The 20,056-nt window shown below is 40.6% G+C and overlaps 2 protein-coding genes across 5 annotated transcripts; one reads left to right on the forward strand and one right to left on the reverse strand.

The window, feature by feature from the left end:
* Positions 1–734: 734 nt before the first annotated feature.
* On the reverse strand, positions 735–9,878 carry LOC134616512 (serine/arginine-rich splicing factor 11-like). Of its 4 annotated transcripts, XM_063461355.1 has the most exons (12): positions 9,594–9,878; positions 8,111–8,244; positions 5,189–5,304; positions 4,363–4,440; positions 4,240–4,277; positions 3,940–4,073; positions 2,669–2,747; positions 2,444–2,563; positions 2,250–2,339; positions 1,833–1,916; positions 1,530–1,692; positions 735–1,417 (listed from the first exon to the last, which is right to left on the reverse strand). In XM_063461355.1, exons 1-12 carry the CDS (start codon positions 9,713–9,715, stop codon positions 1,226–1,228), a joined length of 1,350 nt encoding a protein of 449 aa, XP_063317425.1. In that variant the 5' UTR covers positions 9,716–9,878; the 3' UTR covers positions 735–1,225. The 4 variants fall into 4 exon arrangements, with proteins under 4 accessions (XP_063317425.1, XP_063317426.1, XP_063317428.1 ...); XM_063461356.1 differs by lacking the exon at positions 9,594–9,878 and having other exon boundaries at positions 5,542–8,224; XM_063461358.1 differs by lacking the exon at positions 9,594–9,878 and having other exon boundaries at positions 5,189–5,667; positions 8,111–8,214.
* A 4,859-nt stretch (positions 9,879–14,737) lies between these two features.
* Positions 14,738–19,352, forward strand: rpe65a (retinoid isomerohydrolase RPE65 a). Its single transcript, XM_063462674.1, has 14 exons — positions 14,738–14,863; positions 15,260–15,342; positions 15,494–15,644; positions 15,975–16,082; positions 16,220–16,361; positions 16,446–16,593; positions 16,987–17,068; positions 17,402–17,534; positions 17,640–17,779; positions 17,855–17,984; positions 18,077–18,191; positions 18,529–18,623; positions 18,709–18,820; positions 18,928–19,352. The coding sequence occupies exons 1-14, from the start codon at positions 14,853–14,855 to the stop codon at positions 19,071–19,073; spliced, it is 1,596 nt and encodes a 531-aa protein (XP_063318744.1). The 5' UTR covers positions 14,738–14,852; the 3' UTR covers positions 19,074–19,352.
* The last annotated feature ends 704 nt before the right edge of the window (positions 19,353–20,056 follow it).

The raw sequence follows: 20,056 nt of genomic DNA on the forward strand, positions 1-20,056 counted from the left end.
CAGTGTTTAGTGCAGACATTAGAAAATAAAACTGGTCATTTTATCTGAAAAATATTTAATTTCTCAGAGCCTGGGCTTCTTTTCACTTTAATATGAAATAGATTTTTTTAATATATTCAACATCCTAAAAATGTCTAGAAACCTATGCCAGTCCAAGTTAGGGTTTTAGACATAAATTCCCAGAGACCAGAATTAGCCCAGCAAAGACTCCAATCTGGCCGAGCTTAAGAAAATGTGAAGGCGTGCTTAGATTTTCAACTTTTACCCGTCTTTTCCTGTTGATCCAGCCACACGACACCAAAGTACACAAGCATTTTCTGTGAATTCATGAAAACCATGTTCTAAATTTATAATTACACAAGTTTATTTAAATGGTCCGGCCCACTTCACATCAAAGTGGGTTATATGTGGCCCACATGTAAAATGATCTAACTGAACTGGAAAATTTATGTTTAGAAATCCTCCATCAGCATTAAAGTAGTTTTATGCCAATAAAGACTTTATGTAGTATTGCTGCACTGGACCTACGTGATGCCAAAGGTTAGCATTACCAATTTAGGCACATCTGCCTTTGACTAGTTTGACCAATTTGAAGGCAAAATTGTCTCTGTGATCAAATAGCTGAACCAGTAAACATGTCTGTGATTTAAGTGTTTTTAAACCAGATGTGAGGATTTTCATATCTGTATTATTAGCCCCCCAACCTGAGGTGAAAGTTACAAATTTCCACAGTCTTAGCTTTTTAAATAAGCTTTAATATATAAAAGAAATCCTTGATAAAACAATCAGTACTCTCAGATAACAAGAAGCTAAACGCAGTATCTTTGCATTTTTGGTGAAGACAAGAGACCCGTGCGTCACACCACCCCACACAACAGAAATGAAAAAGGTTCATATGTAAAGACAAATAATAAAAAAAAAAAATCTGGTAACACAAGCTAAAGAAAAGCAAAGCAAGCCTACTTCCAGTTGTAATCTATTACATCTGTAGCAGCAAAGAGCAGAAAGACCACTTACAGTAAATGTGACAAACTGAGAAAAATGTCAGGGCAGACGATTTTTAGCATCAAACATTTGCAAAAGGGCACGCTTCCCTCCTGTGACAGAAACTGATACATTTCAAACAATTCACATTTTCAGATTCAGCCCAGTAGGAAGGGGGAAAGATGTAGCTTTTTCACAACCAACATGGAGGGAGAATGTGGGAAAGGACGGGACGGACGAGTCAGTCGCTGACGTCCATGTCCTCTTCGTGGCGATCATCAGCACCGTTAACTTTGGCCTGCTTCGCGGAACGTGCTGTGCCATTACCTTCTACTGATCGAGGAGACAAAGCGGAATCGTCCGAGTCCTTCCTGTCGCCTCGCTCCTTCTCGCTGTCGTAGCCTTGCTCTTCCTCATCGTAGTCTCTGGTGATCTGGGAAAGGAAGCCGATGCATGAGACACTTCGTAAAAAAGTACAAACTCCCTCTGACTGGCTAACATTAGAAGAGTGATGCTCACAGGGTCTAAAACCACAACACACCAACCTTAACATCTTTCTCTGCGTCTAATTTCCGGTCACGTTCCCTTTCTTTGTCTTTACTCTTCTTTTTCTTGCTGCTGGAGCGCTCCCGTTCTTCACGGCTGCGCTCTTTATCGCTCCTACGCTCCCGGTCCCTTTCCTTCTCCCTCTTCTTCTCTTTTTTGTGTCTGAACAGGATGGAAAGTGACAAGTCCAGAATAAGATTAGTAATGGATATATGTTTACTTCTACTTTAAAAAAAATCATTCATGAGAAACGTAAAATACACATTCAGTGCAGCCAGGAGGTATTAAACACATCAGACAACCTTCGAGGAGATGGAGACGGGGAATTTTTCCTTTTAGGAGACTTCTTAGGAGAACGGCTGGCGCTGCGACTTTTCCTGCGTCTCCTGCAAACAGAACAAAATAATTAAAGTTTTGCACATACGCAGGATATTAGAAGCAGCTGAAATAAATACATTTTACTGAAAACCAAAAATCTAGCATTTCATTAGTAACTAATATGTATTCAATCTTATTTCCTGTCAAAGCATTAGCAGCTTTATCGTGATTAGGGAAGTACTATACTTAAAAACGTACATTTAACTATTCTCTGTTCCTGTTGATTTTGTACTTGGCTAAATTTGACCATAGAACAGTCATTAAATTCTCTTTAATATTAAAAGGTCTTTACCAGAATAGAATTCAAGCACTTGTCAGATGAAGACCTTGGTTGTACTCACCGGCTCACACTGCGTGACCTCCTCGCTGTGCTATAGCTTTTGGGTGGTGTTTTGGATTTCCTTCTCCCTGCATCATCTTTCTTTCGCTCTCTGTAGATAAAAAGAAAACATACATATAGCTTTAGATCTCAAGTTTCCCAGCTGCAGACCTCAGAGTACAGGTTCGAGGTCAGGTTTTCACACAGTTAACACACCTGGATCTGCTGCGAGATCTCCTCCCTCTGTCTCTAGAGTGGGTGTGTCTCTTGCGTGGGCTTTTGGAGCGTCTTCTGCTTCTCGATCTGGATCTGCGCCTCGACCTGCTTCTGGTTCGCCTGAAACCATTCATTCACAACATTTAACTTTGCTGTTCATGTGAAAACAAACAATACAAAGTTTCCCCATCTCAGCTCTGCAGATGATAAGCTTTAGTAAATCACCTGTGTCTTGAACGCGATCGGGACCTCCTCCTTCTGGATCTGGACCTGGACCGAGAGCGCTTCTTCTTTGTCTCCTTATCTGCACATCAGGAAAACGAAATACAGGTCAAGTTCCAGTACTCTGAGTTTAACCCTTTAAGACCTACCATAGAACCAAGTCCGCCAGAGTTATCTTTATATTTTTACATGCTGTAGTGCTGTTTTTGAGAGCATTTCAAGTTGTTATACATCAATACAACCGTTATAGCCCAAATTTTAATATGTATGCATTAAGTCTATAATAACTACATAAATTGCAAAAAAGTGCAATAAACTACAAAAAACTGAAAATCTTTTTTTTTTTTAAAACATATATTTCTAGTTAGAGAAATTTAAGAGGTTTATCCCTCAAAACTGTAAATACAAAAAAGTTGCACAAAATAGTTTCTAACAACAGGAAATTTATTTTGAGCGTCTTCATAGTTTTATTTTTGAGATACACCAATTTTTATATACTGCTGGAAAAACGAAAATAAATATTATAATGCAAATTTGCAAAGAAAACAGCATGTGCATCAAAATAAACTATTTCCAGCAGTGCAATTTGAGTTCTAAGCATCCCGGAAACTATTCAGAAAAGCATGAAGTCAAACATGACTTTTAAAAACACCAGTATAGGCTTATAAGGCCCCGAAGGTAAAAAACAAAAAAGAGGAAAAGGTAAAAAAAATTAAAAAAATAACGTCACTTCCGGTTTCGGCCAGGTAATGGCGGACATACGATAGTTCGCGCTGACGTCTATTCCAACGTAGGAAGTGTTATGAACAGCTGATCGAATTGGCAAAGCGTGTTACTGGAATATTATGTTTTTGTTGCTGCAAGTGCTTTTTATGCTGTTTTTTGCAAAGCTATATGTGGAAGGAAACTGTGACTTAGGACAAGCTAATGGCATAAGATGTAAGTACAACTCCTCCGGTTTCATGTGCAAAAAAAATTATTGTGCTAGCTTACATGGTTCTGGTTCTACAGGGATTTAAAAACAGTAACGCAAAACGGAGCGTGCCTGCTCCGACCGGTTTTAAAGGGTTAAACATTTTTTTTCTTAACATTGAAAACAAAAGCAAAAACAAACTATTTGCAAACATGAAAACCTGCCAAGGAAATCATCTGGGGAAGTAAGCTGACCTAATTATAAGTGTTTGTAATGACAGCAGTGCAGACAATCCAGACACTGTTTTATACCGCAAAGCCAACATCCTAGCAACAAGATCTTCTGAACTTAATGCACTCACGTCCGGGTTCGATAGCAGCAGAAATGAGCGACTGGGCCTCTCTGACTCTCTTCATTGCCTCTTCGATTTCTTTATTAGCTGCGTCAGCCTTCAGCCCAGCATTCAGGTTTATTCCAGCCGCCAGGGGATTCAGTCTAAACAAATAAATATTAATTAGTTGACTCATTACTACAAAACACCAAACAACTGCTTCTTTCCTGTGCCTCAGTTGTTCTACAGTGCCTGGGAAAAATAACAAACAAACACAAAAAAAACCCCCTAATGCACAGCATTCAAAGAAGAATCTTTAGAGAGACTTACTTTGGATCCGTCATCAATTTCAACAGCTGATCAGCAGCCTGTGTGGAAACGGGAGGATAAAGACTGTCAGTTCAAAACATTCAACATCAACTTCGTTCACTGCCATTTCAGAAAACCTCTCACCTGGGGATTCATACCAGCTCCTGGGAATCCAAACGCTGCCATTGCGTCGATATTGGGTGCACCAAAGGGGTTCGCAAGCTGGAATAAACAAATTTATGTCAGGCCAAGAATATCCAGATACGAACACCTAACAAGTGTTTATGTAATTATATTGGTTCTATCTGATACACTGGGCCAAAAATCACTGCTTATGTGCAGGAGACTAATTTCTCTCATTAGAAAATGGCCAGTGAGGCATGTAAAGATGTGATGTAAGCAGACACGCCGTACATTAACCGATGCTGATATACGCTTTTGACTTCAAATGACAGAAACATGGCAGAGCCGAAGGAGTAACTGATGGATATGTGAGTGGATGAAGGAAAACCGTAGAGAGGATACTGCTTGGTCACAACTTGGCAAGAGACCTGTAACTCGGCAACATGACTGACTGCTTCAAACCATTTATGCTAAGGATGTGAATGAGCACAATACAATTTTGCATTACCACAATCCTACAGCTTACCAAAAAAAAAGAAAAAAAGAAATGCAACACAGGGAGAAAAAACAGATTTAAAGAACTATACAAACTCCCCCTGGTGAGGTGAAAAGCTACCAGATGGATTTTGAAATGATCCAACTTTAAAACAAAAATAAACAAAAGCCAATTTATCTGTGAGTCCTATTTTTATGTTATCTTACACTCTGCTTCTGTATGTCTTTAAATGCATAATTACTTTTTCAGAAAAGGCTTAAAGTTACATTTTGTCATGTCAGAGCAAAAATTTTAAGACTTTTGGTTATGTCACCATGTAACATCCAACACAGTTAAACGGTGAGGTCTTACAGGTGGATTGGGGATGGGATTAGGCATCGGAAGAAGGCCTCCTCCTGGCAGAATTCCTGCAACAGCATTTGCTGGCGCCAGCAGCGACAAAGCTTTAGCCTCATCTGGAATAGATCCTACAGGAATAAAGAAAAAGGCATTAGGAGAGAAGAAAGGTTTCTCACACTCACACACACACAGAAGACATTTTGGAGAAAAAAAAAAAAAAAAAGAGAAAAGTGTTCACATTTCTTCACATGTTTACCTCATACATCAGAGAAGAGTTCCCTTAATTCAACATAATCATTGCAGTGACTTAACTATTGCTGGAATAAATCACACTACTCCAATGAACACTGCCAAGAATAGATCACCTGAATGTGTTTTTTAAGTCATGAACCAAACGTTAGCAAGCACAGCTGCTTCTCCAGTTCGGTGTGCCCTCAATTTTCATTTTTGACGTTTACTGAAACAAGCGATTCACGTTGGCGGCTTCGCTACTAAAAGCACACAGAGAAAAATTGAGATACACACACAACAGAGAGAATTTTAGGGATTCGGCAAGAACACTATGCAAACCATCAGCGTCTACTCACCACAAACACATTTCAGAGAATTAAGTAGTTTATATGCTAAATGGCAATAACAAAATTCAGGCTAGATGCTGCCTGCATCATTATCTCAGTATCCTTACCTGTCACTGCATCAATTAACCAAACCTGGACAGAGGATGGTGGGCTGTTTATTTTAAAATGCAAAATACCTCCAATTTTATCTTTCAAATACCTCATCATCATCTCACACTTAATCCATTCACAAAGAGACATCACCTAAATACAGACACACAACACTTAAACACAAGAGCACACTGGAGAGAGAAAATGCTGCAGGAGACAAAACGGTTGGATGGTATTTTCAGCAGGGCCTGGTATACAGGACTGGCTGAGCCAGGAAAAAGAACTGTAAAACACAACAACAAAAGAAAACCACTGTTAAAGAGGATACTGGACCAACACTACGTCATGTCGGTCGCCTATCTCAGAGGATTTATACCAGAGAGTTTTAGTTCCATGTATTTATTATATCACTGACTAGTTTTCCCCTTGTCAAGTCTGAAATTACATCGTGAGGTTAAAAAAATGTTTTAAATCTACTCTGTGCAGAGTAAGCTACTTTGGCATTAGTGTGTTTTTGTATTAACTAAAAAAAACAACAACAAAAAAAAAACAACCCAGACCCCTGACATATACAATAATTCCACCAGAGCCAAATAACTGGTCACTCCCAAGTTGATGTTTTTTTTAAAGCCATTTAAAAAAAGGATGAGGCTGGAAATATTCTTGTTACTGTTCACAAATCTAGTGAATACCATCTCATGCCTGATTTAGACTTCTGTGGGGCTACAACACAACCTACACAAGCGGTTGCGTTACCAGCATTTATGCTAGTGCTGTAGCATTATGTGTAAATTACTGTGTAATCATGTCCCCGTGTTTTACATGCAGTCCCAGCTGATATAAAAAAGTAAAATTCTGGGATCTTTTCCCCCTCCTGGGTCCCTGTTCTTTGTTTAGGTCATTATTAATCACATGCAAACATATTTTCCCTCCAAATTCTGAAATGCACAGGAGGAATCGGCGGTGCTGAACAGACCAACTGCCGTACTTGCGGCTGTATTTCATTATGTTATCATAACATCATGTGATAGCATAGATTTCCCACACAGATTTCCAGCTGATCAGGTGTAAAACTTTCAAAAATATATTGTCTGACTTCTATAGAAGCCGAAGTGGTTTCTTTAAAAACATACAGTAAACATAAAGTACTGTGGTGTTATTCAAACAACTGTCCATCTGCTGGGGACTACTTTCAGCTGTTGTTTAAAATCTGTTTGCGTATGCTAGTGAGCTTTTAAAAGAGCATGATGGTGCCTGTGGCACCGACTCTAAATAAACTGCATCAGCTGCAATTACTCTAATGAACAAACAAGCATTTACTAGTCTGGACTTGAATGGCCTCTGTGTTTTCATGGGATTTGTTGACATTAAAAAGTGATGAATACAGGCAGCCTTATCTGCAAAGGAACCGTTTCTTAACCATAAAACACATGACCAAGCAGCCCTCAAAAGTGTCGTTAAATAGTGCAGAATTTGCACAGTTTCAGGTTATGCCCTAGAAATCTGAACTTTATTCTCAAAACCACCTGGGAAAGACAATTTAGACAGAAGGAAAGAAAAAGATAAGGCAGAGAAAGAAAAAAAAGGAGACAAAATGAGAAGAGAGAGAGAGTGGTGGGGCTTGTATGCTTGCTGGCCTTTGCAAATGTCTACAATTCCCTGTTGGCAGGCAGAGGACCACTTTCAGCCATCAACGAGGGGGCTGCTTTTGCCTTCTTCACTACAAAAATTACACACACACACATACACACACACACATACACACACAAATAACAGAGAGAAGTTTAACAGGGGGTAGTCCAATATATGGTGAGAATAAAAATGCATTTGGTTAAGCGTTTTAAGTACATCACTTCTGAACTTTGACGTGCCTGTGGTGCCCACAGATGTCCGTGTCCTGGTGTGTAAAGCAGAGTTTGGTACGCTGAACTTTCTGAGCGCAAAGCACATTACTGTTTTAGTCAGAGACAAACACCTCACGATATCCCGAACAACTTAACTCCAGGTAACAAAGATCTGTTTAAGGGTTGTTGTGCTAAAACAGATGTGCAATGCGCTAAAACAGTTCACCACAAATCTGACAGCAGAAGTCTGCTTTAAACACACGAGCCATGGGAGGAGAATGGCAATACCACTTTCATTCAAAATTATCTTACAAAGCTCATATAAGCATGCCAGGGTGAATTCACAGGAGACAGGAAAAAAAACAACCTTTTTACAGTCTTGCACCATCACAATTCATTCAACAATGAGCTTTTATACAAACCTTCAGCAAACGGGACCACTATCAGCGCTCTGTCCACAAACACCGTGTTAGTCAGATGCTGAGACACACCAACAGACTCTGGCTCCTGGAACTTCACAAAGCACACCCGGGATGTCACCGGCATGGGCGAATCACTATAGAAGTAGTAAAGAAGAATGACGTGAATTTGGGCAAAACTGCAATAAAAAACATTTTAAAAAAAAATCTAAACATTGCTTTCTTCAGCCTCTTTTGACATCCTGATGTAACACTGAAGATGCAAGGAGCAGCAATAGCAAAGGTAGAGGAGTTTAAATGCCTGGTATCAACTGTCCAAATCAACAGTTCACAAGTGAGGTGGAGAAAAGATTGCAGCAGGGTGGAGTGGATCGAGACAAATGTCAGGGTGATTTGTGACAGAAGGATGGTGGCGAGTATGAAAGAGAGTAGATAAAACTGTAGCGAGACCTGCTATGATGTATGGTTTAGATACAGTGGCACTGACAAATAGACAGGAGGCTGACGCTAAGATGTTAAGACTTTGACTTGGAGTGAGCAGGATGGACAAACTCAGAAATTAGTACATCAAAAGGATTAGATGATTTGGACACATCCAGAGGAGGGATAGTGGATATATTAGACAAAGGATGTTGAATATGGAGTTAACAGGCAGGAAGAAAATTGGGAAACCAGAGAGGGGGTTCATGGATGTAGTGAAGGAGGACATGCATAGGATTGGTGTGACAGAGGAGGATGCTAGGGATAGGGTGAGATGGAGGCAGATGGTCTGCTGTGGATCCCTAAGGGGAGCAGCTGGAAAAAGAAGTTCTGACAACCTGATGTGGTCCAGTGGCACCCACATGCTGTGTTAGTTACTTAAGTGTGGATTTGAACACACAACAAATATATGCAGACAGAGTTTAAAGCAGATTTATAACATACACTTTAAACAGAAATAAATACAAGTACCCAGGCCCTGACTGTATACTTTAGAAGAAAATTTACTGTGGACTGTTGGAAAGACTCACAACTATAATAAAAACGACTGGGGAAAGGAGGGCTAGAGTTACCCTAACCCTAAGAAAACATCGGAGAGACCGTTGAAGTTAATACAACTAATTTTTCCCTTCCTCACAAGCTTAACTTGGGCGTGTTTATATTAATTATTAATGACTTTTGCTGCATTTCCTCTCATTGAGAAAAAGAGACTTTACATACTTTGAAAAACAAGACATTACGGTAACATTAAGACCCAAATAAACACTACACGTTTTTATCCGTGTTTAGGAAATAAGCAGACTATCAAAGAAATAAATAGGATTAACGCGTGGTTCATGAGGCCAGACAAAGACATTATAAAAGACTGCGGGTCAGGTCACTGGTTAGCATGGACCTACGCGTGCATGCTAACCAGCCTACGGAGTCTACTAGGAAACACGACCAAACAGCCTGTGACTACATTATCAAAGCCGCTAATAAGCCGTCAGACAGTTATTTAACTTACTCTGGCGGAAATAACTTCAGCTCTTCGATGGTTCCCAGAAAACCGAACAGTGTCCTCATCTGCTCCGACGTTGTGCTCGGCGACACGTTCGTCACCTGCACCACCTTCGTTGTGTAGCTCATTTTCCCGACTTAAAACCTTTGTAACACAACCGCCAACTGCTAGTCTTAAACCACACTACCGTCTATCCGCTGGTTATACAACCAATTTGGGTTTTTTTTGGTAATTTTCTTCTGGGTATGTGCTAACTAGCGACTACAGCAAACTGTACCGTTGCGCCGCCATCTTGGGTAATTATCGATTGAAGTGCGCATGCGTGTAGCGAAACTGGCGGTTTTAAAGTAAATTATTAAAACAGCACATCATCAAGTCTGGAGGCTAGTTTACCTTCATGTAATAAATCGATCGTCCTTTAAATAAGCGTACTACAAGGTTTGTACTATGTAGAAATACTTTTGACCTGCAATTAATTACCAGCAGAGGGCGCCCTTTATTTTCATTTTTACATACAAGACGTGGCCAAAGCGCCTCATTCAGTATTGATGAGAAGTTTTGGGGAAACTACTTAAGCATAGCTTTTCAACCAACCAACATGAATTAATCCAGTCTGGTCAACTAAAGCTATTTAGAAAAAGCCATCCCTTTATGACATTTCTAAAAGCATTTATTGCGTTTAACTGGGAATATGATTGCTATTCAATGTGGAATAAAGTTGAATAATAATATCTATCAATTTATCTTGCCAAAAGTATTCCTTCATCTGCCTTCACACGCATAATTCATCCCAAAGGTGTTCTGTTCTGGTTGAGTCCAGGTGCAGGCCAGTCAAGTTCTTCCACACCAAACTTCCTCATCCATGTCTTTATGGATCTAGCTTTGTGCACTGGTGCACACTCATGTTGGAAGAGGAAGGGGCCATCCCCAAACCGTTCCCACAAAGTTGGGAGCATGTAATACTTCATTGTATGATGAAGATTGACCAAATCTCCCGAAAAACAACCCTAGACCCTAATGCCCCCTCCACCTTATTTTACTTTTTGCACAGTGCATTTAGACAAGTACAGTTCTCCTTGCTGCCTCCAAACCCATACTCGGCCATCAGATTGCTAGATGGAGAAGCGTGATTCGTCACGACAGAGAACATGTCTCCACTGATCTAGAATCCAGTGGCAGCGTGCTTTACACCACTGCATCCAACACTTTGCATTGCAATGTAAACTAATGCAAGGCTTGCAGCTGCTCAGCCACCCATTCCATGAGGCTCTCTAATACAATACCATTATTATCTTTGCAAATGATTATCTGCCAGGCTGCTATGTTGAATAGAGGCAATGATAACATGATGTATGACAGATTTCCCGTGTCTGTCCTTAAGGCAGCAGAGCTGAATCAGTCTGTTAGAGAAGCTGCTCCACTACCTGTCCAGTAAGTGGTACAGAGGGTGGTCAGGATTACAATGATGGATTACAGTTTTTTCAGTGACCTCCTCTCCACCACAGTTTCAAAGGGTCCAGTTTGCAAGAAATCACAGAGCCAGTCTTCCTCTTCAGGTTATCCAGTCTGCTGGTGTCTCCAGCTCAGATGCTGCTTCCCCCTGCAGAACACAGCAAAGTACAATGTGCTCACTACAACTGAGTGATAGAAAACCTCGAGCACACATTGAAGGATTTCAGTTTCATAGGAAAAAGAGGCTGCTCATCCCCTTTTTTTTCACAGCCTCTGTGTCAGTCTTCAAATTCAGCCTCTCGTCGTCAGGTACTCCTCCACCACATCAACATCTTGACCCGTGTTTGTCATGGGACATGTCTCTTTGTTCTGAAGTCAAACACCATCACTCTGTTCTTATTCGCATTTAGAAGCAGATAATTCCTCCCAGAACTCTCAACAAAATCATCAACTTGTGCTCTGTACTCCTCTTCCTGCTCATCACTAATAGATCCATCCACTCCACAATCAGTCAGAGTATTTCTGTAGGTGGCATGAGCTGGAGACAGCACTGCCCCCTGTGGAGCTCCTGTACTGCCCATCAATAAAACAGGCAGTCTCACATACTGCAGCCTACCTGTCAGGTAGTCAGTAATCCATGAGATTGTGGACATGTTTCATCTCTGTCAGTCGCAGCTCCTGGCTTTTGTTACATGAACTCGAGAAATTAAAGATGGTGATCCTCACCTTGCAGTCATTACTATCTAGATGGAAGAAAATATAAAAGTGGGAGTGGTGTGACGACTTGTTTCACTCATGAGTTTAATCTAAAGCAGATATTTTAGACTATGTTTACTGACTTTCAGTAGACTGCATGGTTTAAATGGCCTCAGCAAGTGGAAGAAATTAGTGAAGTTGTCTGGAGATGGATCTGATTGGTGATAATGACCTGCAGACTTGACATCTGAACAAACGCCACCGGGGGGATGTAGCTGAGAGCAGAGGAGGGAAAAGCCTAAGTGAATTTTGCAGTGACAGTGTTTTTTCAATGAAGCTGAAACTATTTTGTTCCAAAGCTTACAACTTCCTCAAAAATGAAAAACTCCAGATCTAAATCATACTTGCAGTCTCGTGACTTATTCTAAAATCTCACTGATCTTGTTTTGATTTTGAAATATTATCTTACTCTTTCTTTTCTTACAAAATCATTAAATTCAAAATACAAAAAAGAAAAAAAATGAAGCCAAATTACTGTCGCAGATCCTCCCTGAGGCCATATTGCGTTTTTTTTAGCTGTGAGATCTCGTTTAAAGACTTCCGGTGTTAACAGCTGAATGAGCACACTTTTGATTTGGTAAGTTAAATTATTGCAGACACTGCAGCTGTATCAGCATCAACACATTTGCAGTAACAAATCATAGTTATCAGCTGCATCGACTCTTTCCAAAGCTCATCCAGTGTATCTTTTTATATTTTCACAATGAAACGCAATCACATCATAAAAAAGGCTCTGTTTTTAAAACTCTTTTTAAAACCGACCAGCTTCTCAGCATCGATCCACTCTGTTGCCTGGATAAAATAAGGTACAGCAACATCATACGCTGAAAGATCTCTTTTCAAGCCCAGAGTCTCATTAGGCTGAAATTATAATGAACAGTCTACCACCTGTTTTTCAGTTCAAAGACGAGTACTGTCTCATTTGTATTGGCTATATCATCAAAGACACTTTGCTGCTTGTTATCGCAGAGATTAAGCCACTTTACTGTGACTGCATGCTCTAAGGCATCGATCCTCAAAAATCTCTAATCTTTGCTTCAGTGTGCTCGATATTAGTCGATTTTGATGCTCTGTGCGAACATCGTAAAGCACTCTGCAGACCGACGGAGGTCAAAAGGTGTTCTTTAAGAAGAACCGTTGTGTGTAGTATCTTTTCACTTAAATATGGGCAGCGTTTGCATTTACTTGTTTGTGGTCTAATCAGCTGTTTGTTTCTTATACTCACTGTTTTGGGTGCTGATTATATTTGATGTGTTACTTATGCCTACCCCTTAAAGCTGCGATTATCACCGTAGAACTCAGAGATGCTTTGTTTCTTTCCCGAGAGATTATCACAACAATGTTTTGCGTTTCCCATTCATTCAGTTCATGTGTTGGCTGAGGCCGCTACGTCACACAGCGGTGACACAACTCTCTCCTAACGGTGTTTTTTCCCCCAGGAGGAACAATACAGTGTTTGTCTTCAGGCTAATCCTTTTCACCTGGATTATCGCGGCGCTGAGACAAGCAAGTTAAGGCATTTTGTGCTCAGAGGAAAGAACAACTGGCCACATTTCATCCAAGTAGCATTTTGTATAACAGTCATTGTACAATCCCACCTAATGATAGCAGTGAGGTTTAACTGAAAAACATTTCTCATTTTTATTAAGTACTAATGTCCAAAAATAAAAAAAATAGTGTTAAAGTGCAGATAGCAGTGAGTTTATCTCATTTATTTCATTTCTGGGTCAAAATTACCTGTTTGTTTACCCCACTCTTCTTTACAACGTTGCTTCAGTTCATTGAGGTTTGTGGGCAGCTCTCTAAAGGTCCTGCCACAAAAATTTCACTCAGGTCAAGGTCTGGACTTTGACTGGACCACTACAACATCTTTTTTCAGCCATTCTGTTGTAGATTTGCTGCTGGGCTTCAGATTATTATACTGTTGCATGACCCAGTTTTGGACAAGCTTTAGCTTTTGAACAGATGGCCTCACATTTGACTGTAGAACGCTTTGATATACAGAGAAGTCCATGGTCAACTCAGTGACGAAAGCTGCCCGAGTCCTGTGACTGCAAAACAGCCAAAATCAGCACCCCTCCACCGCTGTGCTACACAGTTCGTATGAGGTGTTTGAGATGATATACTGGACAGCATTCCAGGAGTTTTATGGTTTGTTCAGATGACACTGAACTAAGCTGTGCTACCATGTTCTTTTTACTGCTTCCAAACGGTCTTACACTGCCATGAACTTTAACATTTAACATGCTAACTGAGGCACACAGTCTGACCTTTGGGTCCACTCCTGGGAAGATTGTGGCATTGTGTTAACACATCTCAATGCTCCACACTTGCAAACTGCCAAAACCTTTTACAGAGATGCTCACAGATTACTGATGATCACTTAGAGTTCATTTGATTAGCAGCACCTAGCTTCTACTTACCCTATGTATACTTGAAATTACAAAAATATATATATAATTAAAATAGTAAAAGTGTAGTCAATAAACGTTTTGGCACTAATATGGACTGCACTTGGGAAAAAAGCTGCAGTTTAGATGAGAAAAGTGTTTATCTTTATTTCACACAATGTGCAAAACCAGTGTTATGTGGATCAAAGTTTCTACTCTTGATATTTCTTCATAATGGGTAGTTGACCTACATGTTGCATGAGTGCTAAAATAAACTGTCTGTGACTCAGCATAATTTTATCTTAACACATAAATCAGAACAGTTAAAAAAGAAAAAGAAAAAGAAATCCAACACACAAACGCAACTCTCTTGCCAAGCATCACTTTTTGCAGTGCATATTCTCTGCAATAAATCCAGGTTGAGAGGGGTAGCCATTGGGTCACCCAAAAGAGGATATTGGCACAATGGGATACTTGTTCCCCATGTGACATGATTGGCTGGGACAAAGCTTTACAGCGCTGATTGCGTAGATTGACTCCGAGGAGGCCCAGATGAATAAATACCTCAAATCCAGTGGGAGATCAGAGGCTTCCAGTTACTAAACCAGTGACCACAGGTTTTTGTTACAGTTTGCTTTTTTTTTATATTCAACAGCAAGAAGGAACCATGGTCAGCCGGTCAGTTTCTAATGAATTCAATTGTATCTCATATTTCTTATTACATTGAATGACAAGCAGGGTAGTATTTTTTTGTGAATTAACTAAACAGGTTTGTTAGGTGAAAACTGTGATGTTTGTTTCAGTACTTTTTGGAAATTAATGCAATTAAATATTTAGATTTTTGGTAGACAAATCTTTAACCTAATCCTGTGGTGTTTTTCCCAGGATTAGGTAGTCAGGAGCAGGTTGGGTTTCTAACCATGCATGGGTGCAAAAATGAGTCATCAGAAATCCTAAAATTACTTAAAGCTGAAAGATATATCATTTTAACCTGCTGAAAACCCATCAGCAATAATTTCTTTGGCTGCAGTGTTTCTTGATGTCTTTGCTCTTCTTTTTTTTTTTTGCTAACAGATTTGAACACCCAGCTGGTGGCTACAGGAAGCTTTTTGAGACATGTGAAGAGATGTCTGAGACTATTCCCGCAACAGTCACAGGTTTGTTTACATCTTTCAGACAGAAATAGACTAGACACGAAAATAACTCTTTTGACATTTGCATATCGACTGCACTTTTCTGGAAATTTATACTTTCTAGTTTATAACTCAGCACACTGAAAACTTTCTGTGATCCACGTTCATTCTGCAGGCCGGATTCCTTCGTTTCTGAAGGGAAGCCTTCTCCGTCTGGGACCCGGGCTTTTTGAGGTCGGAGATGAACCCTTCTATCACCTCTTCGATGGCCAGGCCCTCATGCACAAATTTGACTTCAAGAATGGCCAGGTCACCTACTTCCGGAAGTAAGGCGGTCATTTATCAGTGTCACATATCGCATTTGAGTTGCAGCTGAGTAGCCGGTGCTGTGTGATTTCGTGCGAAACATCATATGTTGCCATATGACTGGATGGTGTCATGGATTACCTAACACAGTCGAGCCAGTTTGCTCATGTTGAGTCCTGACATGAGATTTTGACTCATAGATACCAAACACATTTGCATGAAACACTCCTGCAAACGCGTGATTGTTTCGTTTAGCACATTCCCCTCCACTTGCTGCATGTATGGGAAGTCTGAGGGTAGTCAATGACACATAAAGTGTATCTTGCATTTGCTCTCTTTCCTCCATTTAGGTTTATCAGGACAGATGCTTATGTGCGAGCCATTACAGAGAAGCGTGTGGTCATTACTGAGTTTGGTACATTCGCATATCCTGATCCCTGCAAGAATATCTTCTCCAGGTTGGTTACACATTTGACAGCAAATTAGAAATGTCTCAAAGTTTGCAAATATTTGCAGTATTTTCCCTCCAAGTTCACTTTTTTTGGTACAATCCTGTATAGACTGCAGTCTTTTCCTGTTTTTTCTTCGGCTGCAGGTTTTTCACTTACTTCCAAGGTGTTGAGGTCACAGACAACTGCTTGGTGAATGTCTACCCTATTGGTGAGGATTATTATGCTGTAACAGAAACCAACTACATCACTAAAGTCAACACAGATACGCTGGAGACTCTGAAGAAGGTACATCAATAAAGTACATTGAATCTGAGACGAGAGCGAGCAATCTTTTCACCTTTACAGCTTTCGCCTTTATTTTCTGTGCAGGTCGATATGTGCAACTATGTCAATATTAATGGAGTGACTGCCCACCCTCATATTGAGAGGGATGGTACTGTGTATAACATTGGAAACTGCATGGGGAAAGGAGCATCACTGGCCTACAATATTGTCAGGATCCCACCCACGCAGAAAGGTTTAGATCAACCCTGCATGCAACAATAACACAAACACTTGGTTTTTCATTAAACTCAGTTCATTTTGTACAAAAAATAAGATGGAATTTAAAAAGATGGTTATTTTCCAAATAAGATGAATAAGTAAATGTGCTTATGATGCTTAATCTACTCTACAATGGCTATTTCTACCTTTTATTAAAAAAATATATACCCAGGGATTAAAATACAACAGTGTGAGTACCCCAGACATAGAAAGTAAGGTTAAAGTGCAAAAATATAAATTACTTATGAAAAAGGTCGTATTTTCTGTCAGTGTAAACATCATATAGATTTCATGAAGTGTTGGACCAACCGGAGACTTCGAAACAGTGAGTGATCCCTTTAAAACACCACAACTTTTTCTTTTGTAGATAAATCTGATCCGATCGACAAGTCCAAGGTGGTGGTGCAGTTCCCCAGCTATCAGAGATTCAAGCCTTCCTACGTGCACAGGTGTGTCCACATGTCTGTGAGTCTGTGTGCGTGACTCAGTGTTTTTTTTTGTCCTGCCTCACACTCTGAGATGGGTGCACTTCCCTGAGCCTGGCTCTGTCTGAGATTTCTTCCTCTTAAAAAATGTTTTTCCTTCCCACTGTCGCCCAAGTGATTGCTCACAGGGGGTCTACTGATTGTTTTCTCTGTATTATTGAAGGGTCTCTACCTTACAATATAAAATACCTTACGGCAACTGTTGTTGTCATTTGGAGCTATGTAAATAAAACTGAACTGAATTGAACTGAATTTAGTTGATGGGTTTTTATTGTTTTGTGTTTTTATCTACTTCAGTTTCGGCATGACAGACAACTACTTTGTCTTTGTGGAGACTCCTGTGAAAATCAACCTGCTGAAGTTCCTGAGCGCCTGGAGTATCCGTGGCTGCAACTACATGGACTGCTTCGAATCCAATGAGAGCCAAGGAGTAAGGAGCCGAATGAATATCTTTAAATCCACAAAAACCCCACACTTATGTTTTTGGCTGCTCTCCTTCTATAATCTCATCTGAAGCTCTGATGTTCTCTTGTAGACCCTGTTCCACGTTGCCAAGAAAGACCCAGGAGAGTACATCGATCTCAAGTTTAAAGGAGCACCTATTGGCATGTTTCATCATATCAATGCCTTCGAGGACCAGGGGTTCATTGTTGTTGACCTTTGTGCTTGGAAAGGGTAACTGAGGCATTCGACCGACCACATTTGTTTGATCCAGCAAGATTAATACTCATGAACATTTTTGTGTTGCAGCTTTGAGTTTGTTTACAACTACCTCTGGTTGGCCAACCTGAGGGCTAACTGGGACGAGGTGAAGAAGGCAGCCATGCTCGCCCCCCAGCCGGAGGTGCGCAGATACGTCATTCCCCTGGATGTCCACAAGGTGAGCACCTTTCTCTTTCATCAGACTGATAAAATCTTCCACAAACAAATGCAAGGTTTGGTTGTTCTGACCATGATCCGGATTTGATGTAGGAGGAGCAGGGGAAGAATCTGGTGAGCCTGCCGTACACCACGGCTACAGCCACCATGCACGCTGATGGGTCGACCTGGCTTGAGCCTGAGGTGCTGTTCTCCAGTCCTCACCAAGGTGACAATGCAGCTATTTTTCAAGAAGACATTTTTAGACTTTACTGAATGATTGAGTTGTGCATTGGCTTGCACTGTTGCCTCACAGCAAGAAGGTCCTGGGTTTGATTCTAGTGTGGGGCCTTTCTGTGTGGACTATGAGTACAAACATCCAAAAAGCATACACAGGGTTAACTGGTGACTGACTGTAGGTGTGAAGGTTAGCATATCTGTTCAGGGTGTAGCCTTCCACTTGCTCTATGACAGCTCCACCCTCAATCGCAACCCTAAATAGGATAAGTGGACAAAATGGGATGAATGGCTACTGAGTGATCTTTTTTTATTCTTTGGTTTTGTAGCTTTTGAGTTTCCTCAGATTAACTACAAGAGGTATGGCGGCAAGAATTACACATACGCCTACGCCCTGGGTCTCAACCACTTCATACCAGACAGGGTAAGAGACTAGAGCAGCAGATTTCAGACTGTGAGTGTAGAAAAATATTTTTTTTGGTTGATTTTTTCTTTTGATTTCTGTGTAGATCTGCAAGTTGAACGTGAAGACCAAGGAGACCTGGGTATGGCAGGAGCCCGACTCCTACCCCTCAGAGCCGTTGTTTGTACAGACTCCTGATGCTGTCGATGAGGATGACGGTAAGTCACAGCAGTTAAAGTATAATGTTCCATGCAGTGTGTTTTAACAATTACTTGTATTGTAAGAAGTAATTTTTAAGCAAGGCTGGTGTTTGCTGTCCCCACAGGTGTGCTGCTTACCATTGTCGCAGCTCCCGGTGCCCAGAGACCAGCGTACCTCCTCATCCTCAACGCCAAGGATCTTTCTGAGGTTGCCAGGGCAGAGGTGGAGTGCACCATTCCCGTCACCTTTCATGGGATGTACAAACCCTAATGATTTGTGACCCTGCATATTTCTCTGTGACCAGCTGCCACTCATTATTAGAACAATGGCACAAACTGATCATTGTGTCGAGCTGTTTTTGAGAAAGTGATTGCATGTCCTCCTTTGCAGACAGCGTAGGCTGCTGGATGCCTTGTGAGCCATGATAATAAATCTCAACTAAAATGTCTAAGCTTGAACTGTCAGTACTGGTAAAGAAAAAAAGGATCTGTTCACATGATTTTTCATATAAATGGGTCATGGATGCAAAAATAAATGCGTAACTATCAATGCACTTGTTATTTTGTGTTGATCTGTTACACCATGTTCATTTGCTACTCACAGAGTGACAAAGTTCTCTGTTGTATTGCGTTGCTTCTTTCAAATTTTTGAGCAACACTGCATTCCTGCCAGCTCCACGACTGCCTACTGAGACAAAAAGACTTTGTTTTTTATTTATGAGGGAGGAGTAAATCAAGCATTCTCTCAGTAAGCGATGCATATACGAGCAGTTCAACTAATCCTTCAGCCTAAACTCTTGAGACATTAGTACAATTTTAATATGTTGCCACGCAAAAATCTCATTATGGTCGCAAACAAATAGGGGACCTTTCCACGTCTGTCCTCGTGTTTGTCAAAGTTGTCTGAGTTTTAATCTAAAAACAGTAAAGGCACGCAGATCTTGCAGCACTGCAAAGCTGATTAACTGCGTCGGTTCTTATATCTGAGGAAACAAAGCGCATGTTGCAATGTATTCGTCTCAAAAGGTGCTTAAGAAATGGACGCGCAGCCTTTATACGCCACATTTCATCGTACTTAAAACAAGGATTTAAATTTGTGGTTTTTGCAATTGTAATTCCAATCTCAGATATTTGAGCGTCACATATAGAAACGCTTGAAACGGGCACCAACTGGGCTCATGTTTTCCTCGGCAGCTGATGCAAGCGGAGGAAATAAAGTGGCTTTGCCTGAGTTGCCACATCAGTCAAATCACA

Source organism: Pelmatolapia mariae, linkage group LG18 (genome assembly GCF_036321145.2).
Source record: "Pelmatolapia mariae isolate MD_Pm_ZW linkage group LG18, Pm_UMD_F_2, whole genome shotgun sequence".
Lineage (NCBI taxonomy): Eukaryota > Metazoa > Chordata > Actinopteri > Cichliformes > Cichlidae > Pelmatolapia > Pelmatolapia mariae.

Excerpts from the sequence above, each read along its gene's own strand:
- LOC134616512 (XM_063461355.1), bottom strand. The coding sequence starts at position 9,715 with ATGAGCTACACAACGAAGGTGGTGCAGGTGACGAACGTGTCGCCGAGC. Across the intron at positions 5,305-8,110 it reads AGTGGTCCCGTTTGCTGAAG|GATCTATTCCAGATGAGGCT; the intron begins GTTTGTATAAAA and ends TTATTCCTGTAG. Across the intron at positions 4,074-4,239 it reads AAATTGATGACGGATCCAAA|ACTGAATCCCCTGGCGGCTG; the intron begins GTAAGTCTCTCT and ends TTATTTGTTTAG.
- rpe65a (XM_063462674.1), top strand. Across the intron at positions 16,594-16,986 it reads GATCCCACCCACGCAGAAAG|ATAAATCTGATCCGATCGAC; the intron begins GTTTAGATCAAC and ends TTTCTTTTGTAG. Across the intron at positions 17,069-17,401 it reads AAGCCTTCCTACGTGCACAG|TTTCGGCATGACAGACAACT; the intron begins GTGTGTCCACAT and ends TATCTACTTCAG.